The sequence below is a fragment of the Pieris napi genome, chromosome Z (assembly GCF_905475465.1).
Source record: "Pieris napi chromosome Z, ilPieNapi1.2, whole genome shotgun sequence".
Lineage (NCBI taxonomy): Eukaryota > Metazoa > Arthropoda > Insecta > Lepidoptera > Pieridae > Pieris > Pieris napi.
This window is the reverse complement of record NC_062259.1, coordinates 1,366,669-1,373,091: the sequence shown is the minus strand read 5'-3', so window position 1 is coordinate 1,373,091 and position 6,423 is coordinate 1,366,669. Positions and strand designations below refer to the sequence as shown.

At 37.2% G+C, this 6,423-nt stretch overlaps 1 protein-coding gene across 1 annotated transcript; it reads left to right on the top strand.

Moving 5' to 3' along the window:
• Nucleotides 1-1,799: 1,799 nt before the first annotated feature.
• On the top strand, nt 1,800-3,732 carry LOC125062687 (protein ANTAGONIST OF LIKE HETEROCHROMATIN PROTEIN 1-like). Its single transcript, XM_047668762.1, has 2 exons — nt 1,800-2,267; nt 2,861-3,732. Exons 1-2 carry the CDS (start codon nt 1,800-1,802, stop codon nt 3,680-3,682), a joined length of 1,290 nt encoding a protein of 429 aa, XP_047524718.1. The 3' UTR covers nt 3,683-3,732.
• Nucleotides 3,733-6,423: the final 2,691 nt, after the last annotated feature.

Here is a 6,423-nt window from a genome sequence, read left to right as displayed (position 1 = left end):
TTGAATAGTTTAATATTATTGTTAATGTAATCATTACAACAGTTAACAATGGTGGTCATTCTAATCAAAGAAAGTTCAAAGTTTTTTTTTTGTACGTCACATCTGACATCTTGCACCGACTTCAAGTCTTCATCAACCGCTGTCGTCTCCGTATTCTGGGGATCTCCTGGCCCGAAGATCTCTGACGAGCAATTTTGGCGGCGCAGCCGAGAAGCCCCGATTAGCCAGCAGATCAAGCGACGCAAGTGGAAAATGATAGGCCATACACTCCGAAGAGATTCCAATTATATCCCCAAGCGGGCGCTTGATTGGAAACCTGCAAGGAAGGCGGAAGCGTGGACGCCCCAAGCAAACCTGTACAGTTGCAGATGAGGCAAAGAGAGCCGGTAAGACTTGGAGCGAGGTGAAATACCGAACTAGATGGAGACTCACTGTCCAGTCCAAGAACTGTTTAAAAATAATTCATTTTTTATTCTTTCGTAACTTCCTTTCAGAAGAATAAATAAAAAAAAGTGCGTGTACTTATGTACGCGCGTAAGAAGTTATACTTCTTTGGCATTATTAATAATACATACGGATAGTTAACCTCAATTGTATTGAAGCACTTAGGAAGTTTTTTCACAAATATTTCCTAATATTAATTAGTATTGATTTAAATATTCAATTTAAATCACTTCTGATTATAATTCAGACGCACATATAAAATTCGCACTTGTATAATGAAAACAAAATAAAAATACGTGTTTTAAATGTAGAAACTCAAAGCATGTGCATAAATATTATAAATATAAATACACGGTGAACAGAGGCGGTGTGCGTGCCAACATGCGCCACTAACTTCATACTGATAATTTTGTGTCACGGTGCGCGCCCATCGTAAAATTTCACTCTCATCAATTTTTCATAACGCGCCTAAAGAAGTATAACTTCAAAAATTCGCCATAGTCATCAGGCATGCAATTGTTCCAGGTACAACCTCTATTGGATAAAGGCTGGGTCAATTTTTTTTATTGGAATCTCGCTGTTGGCCTGAAGGGCCTTTACAGCTCGGCCCGGGCTGTTTTTGCGAGTGTAGCTCGGCAGGAATCACTTAACATCTGGTGATCCTTCTACCCGTTTACCTCCTGTAACATAAAAAAAAGTCCTTGCCGAACGCCTTCGATGTCGAAGAAGAGTGAAGAACTCGTCTCACGGTTTTAGGGAGCTGTTCATCGTGGAAAGGATGTGCCGTGATCCTATGGAGTATGGACTGGATGAACGCTGGCCGGCTTTTAGCCGAACTGCTGATTGGGAATGAGCCCAAATTTTCTCGGGCGAAGTCTAGGAGGCACTTTTGGACTACCTTCTCTCACTGCTCAGCGTTTTGAGTGTAGTACTATATATGGCCAGCGTGAAGTATTAGCGCGTTTTAACGTATGACGTCATCGTAGGGAATTGTAGCCTAAGAATGTGTCACTCTTCATCGAAACATTTTTTATAATTTCGTACTGATATTCTCATTTAGCTACACAAATTTTTTGTTGATATAAAAAATACCAAGCCATACCAATTTCTATAAAACATTAATTTTTATTTAAGTTCAACGTAATGGTCCGCATTATGCATTAGCAAATTATGGTTCCATATTTGCTACACAGGCCTGTTACAGATCGATTTGTGTAATAAAATTACGCGAGTTACTACTCCGAAGTCGCACTTAGTGAAAGCTAAATTCTTAATATGAGTATGTGTTATGCCCCGTATTCATGGTAAACATTTGTTTAGCAACAGTTGCTAAACATTGTTGGTGAGCGGCGAGAATGTTGCTAGCAACTATGTTTAAATCAATACAGGTTGTCCACACGCCAGTCTGCGTTAAAATGTTGCCCGAGGAGGTAGTGTTGTTGTGTTCTCTGTATCAGATGTATAGAATCTCTAATAAAAAAAAGAGAAAAAGATGGTGGATTCGAAATTATCTTTTGCAAAGAGAAAATTTGATGAGTGACCTCAGAATGACAGATGGATCATTTTGTAACTTTACGAGAATGTCGAAAAGTGATTTCGAACATCTTCTAGAAATGATTGGTCCATCAATAGCCAAAAGGGAAACAAATATTCGTCAGCCAGTTTCACCTCAAACGAGGCTGGCTATTACATTACGGTATCTTGCAACTGGAGATTCATACAGTTCTCTTTCATACACATTCAGAGTATCAAAACAATTGATTAGCAAAATTATACCAGATGTATGTCAAGAACTAATTAACTCACTAGCAGGATATGTCAAGGTACAAGAACACTATTTGTGTAATCAAGTATTTTATTAATTAAAAAACACAAAAAAAAAACAGTGTATGCTATTGCGTTGATTCATCACTGAGATAGTTAACTAAGTTTAGTATAGCCGAATCTTCTGTTTCGTCTCGTAATGCATCTAGTCTATTTGTTTCGTGTCTCTCAATTTCCCTTATTTCAGTTTCCTGAACATTATTTGGTGTTGATGATGGATGAGAAGATGCCGTTTGATATCCATATGTATTATATCGTCCCATTTTTAATTCATACAGTATATTATTAATATGGTACTTTGCCTGTGTCACGGCTTGGTCATCTTTAACACTTCTTAATTCAGCAGCAATATATTCACCATATATATCAAATGGATCCTTCTTCTCCCTTTCATCCATCTTTTTTTTAGCACTTTTCAAAACCTCTAATATTTCATTTGATTCATCTGTCTTATTTCTTTTCCTCGAAGATGTAGATGTTGTAGCATTCGGCCTTGGTGATTGAGATGGCTCTGACTCCATACCACTTTCAAGTGCATTGTTTTCATCTACCTGTAAATTATTATCTTATTATATATTTATTTATTTTTTAGGTTCCAAGTTCGGAACAAGAATGGAAACAAATAAGTCGTGAATTCGAAATACGATGGAATTTTCCACATTGCATTGGGGCCATTGATGGGAAACACGTTATGATTGTGGCGCCAAATAATTCTGGAAGTGAATACTACAATTATAAAAATCAGTTCAGCATGGTACTTATGGCAATTGCAGATGGCAATTACAACTTTATTTACGCAAATTATGGAGCTAAGGGTCGGTCGTCCGACAGTGGAATATTTCAAGAAACACCGTTTTATAATGCATTGTTAGAAAACTCACTTAAACTGCCACGGCCTGAACCAATAACACAAGGCGGAACAGAAATGCCGTATGTAATTGTAGGTGACAGTGCTTTCGCGCTAACGGAGAACATCATGAAACCATATCCTGGCATTCATGAACGTGGGAACAAAAAGCGTATATTCAATTACAGACTATCAAGAGCTAGGAGGATTATAGAAAATGTTTTTGGCATTTTATGTGTGGTGTTCCGTGTATTCACTAAACCTATTCCGTTAAAACCAGCCAATTGTGAACTCGTGGTAATTGCTTGTGTATATTTACATAACTTCTTAAGACGTAACTCAGTTTCCAGATCCATATATACACCTCCACAAACTTTTGATTTTGAAGACTCTGAAGGTAACCTATTAGAAGGTTCTTGGCGAAGGGAACTAAGTTCGTTTCCTATGATTGATTTGCAAAGACGGGGCAGGCCTGCATCACAATCAGCTCTTTGTATTAGAGAACAGTTTGCCGATTACTTTATAACTCCAGAGGGAAGAGTTCCATGGCAAAATAATGTAGCGTAATTGTAATAATTTTACAGACAATAGTATAAAACAATTATATACAAAAACAACTTACTGTTTTATTCATAGTATCCGTTTCACCAGAAGTAGTTGCACCACATAACAAAAATTCCAATGGCTCGTAATAAATCCATTTACATTTTTCTATTGCGCCGCTGCCTGTAGTTTTTTTTGCCGACATCTTTTTTTTCTCTCTAGTAAATTGAGTACGCAGTACATGTATTTTAGTTTCTACGTCTTTTTTGGGTATATTTAGGACTTGAGAAATTTCTTCGAATGCATCGTTCTTTTTGTTTCTATCTTTGTATTGTTTTATAGAACAATCCCATAATAATGGTTTTGATTGAAATAATTCTATTAATTGCATTATTTTATCATTGCTCCACACTACTGCCATGTTTATAAACTGTTGCAAACTCGTCCACACACGTCAACAATTGTCGCTAAACTGATGTTTACGCTTGTCGGGCGAGAGCTTGTCAACATGATGCTGTCAACTCTGCAACACGCAGTATTGCCAGCAACATGTTGACAGCAACTCCGCAACACGTTGATTCAACTTTGTTGCTCAACAAATGTTTCCCATGAATACGGGGCATTAGTTTCTACACGACGTTTTCTCTTGCAAAATACTAGATTTATTCACAAAAATACATTGTAGCCGGCAATCTTTTAGTAAAAATAAATAAAATAAAATATGTTTATTATGGAACATAAGATACATGTATCACTTATTCCACGTCATTAAATTTCAATTTGTAGGCATCCCTACTCATCGGCAAAGAAGACAGAGGGTGTAGGGCGAGAGAAAAAGCCGGCGTAAAAAACTCTCGGTGCTCTTTTAAAATATCAAATCATCAAATAACACTTATTTTAAAACAAATATCGCAAATTAATTAGAGGTAGCCTGTCTAGCACTAGTCCCAGGCCCTTTTATCAACTAGATAATCGTTGACTTTATAGTAAGCCTTTTTACACAGCTTTTCTTTAATACATTTCTTAAATTTATTGAAAGGCAGAGATAAAAGAGCCTCTGGGATTTTATTAAAGAAGAGTATCCCTTTCCCCAAAAAAGAATTACTAACTTTGGATAGTCTAGTACGGGGAAATTGCCTGCGTTTGTTCCGTGTATTAACATTGTGCGTATGTTCTATTCTAGTCAACTTATCACTATTTTTGTATACATACATAATATTTTCATAAATATATTGCGAGGGAAAGGTAAGTATATTAATTTCCTTGAATTTATGTCTAAGAGATTCCCTACATTTTAAATTATAGATTGCACGAATAGCCCTCTTCTGCAGGATGAAAATAGTTTCGACATCAGCAGCATGACCCCATAATAATAAGCCATAAGTCATTAAGCTATGAAAGTAACTAAAATAAACAAGTCTAGCTGTATCGACATCAGTTAGTGAGCGAATTTTTTTAACCGCGTAGGCTGCAGAACTAAGTCTCTTCGCCAATCCGTTAATATGAGGGGACCACTGAAGTTTTGAATCCATGGTGATTCCGAGAAATACAGTTGTATCATCCAGATTCAATTCCTCATCGTTTATAATTGGTCTAGTATCCATAACCCTTGCATTTTTTGCAGAAAATTTAAGGCATTTTGTCTCATATGTCATAGTATCATAATGTGTGTGCCCTTTTCAGAAGAGCCGAGGGCAGGAATGCTAACGGCTTTTAATGATGCTGATATCCTTCAGGCATACTGAGGAGTACTGCTGGATTGCTTTCCTAATGTACATTGCATGTGACGCATGTTAATTATGCATCTCTTGTACTTTACCCTCTGTAGGTGTTTCTTTTTTTCTATTGTTCCATTTTAGGGTTGCCTGCGAGAAATCGCTTGTTAGCGATAAGGACGCCCGTTGCCTATTTACTTATGTAACCTACTGGTTACTAGTTACTTTTTGTTTTTTTTATATGTATAATTATGTGTATTATGGCAATGAAGTATAAATTAGATGCTGCGTGTCCGTATTGGACATGTCGACAAATCACAGTCGAACGAACGAATCCCCCTTATCTCTCAGCATACTAGCTTCGCTTAGGAATAACTTCTATAAGAATTGTGCCGCTATAGTGTTTCATCATTTGCAGAGGTTATTTATTGATTTGCCATTTGATTGTGTAATGAAAACAAAACTACTGAATTCACTTAACACTTAGAACTGTGGAGGAATTATGGTGTATTTCCAACCTAAAGTGAAGATCTTCGACAAGGTCTAACCTTTTTTTTGAATGGAATCTCACAGTTGGCCTTAAGGGCCTTTACAGCTCAGTTCGGGCTGTTTTAGTGTTGAAGCTCGGCATGAATGGGCGATTTACCTTGATTAGCGCAAGGACGTCTCCTGCGAGACTCGGACCTTGGCTTGGGCCGTCGCGGGGTGGTCAATCGCCTGACGGGTAGGACGGAAGCACTGGAGTGAGCGAAGTACCCAGTGGTTATAGTCGAAGAGTTGTTTATTCGTTAGTGCGTTTCTCGGTATGACGACATCGGAGATTAAATTTTTAAATATTTTAATAAATCCCCATCGTTTTAGTATTGCATAACGCCATCCAATTCACGCTGTACAAAGATAAATGATTTCTAATATTGGCTTTATATCATAACTTGGTTGATATTAGACGTGTTTTGCGTCTAAATTTTTATTCTTTAAATAATACAGATGCCATGTCCAAATTGCCAGCAGATAACCGTAATAGATGTTACGAAATTCCACTCGTAGCAC

Coding starts and splice junctions, on each gene's coding strand:
- LOC125062687 (XM_047668762.1), top strand. CDS start 1,800: ATGTTGCTAGCAACTATGTTTAAATCAATACAGGTTGTCCACACGCCA. Junction 2,268..2,860: donor CACTAGCAGGATATGTCAAG/GTACAAGAACAC, acceptor TTTATTTTTTAG/GTTCCAAGTTCGGAACAAGA.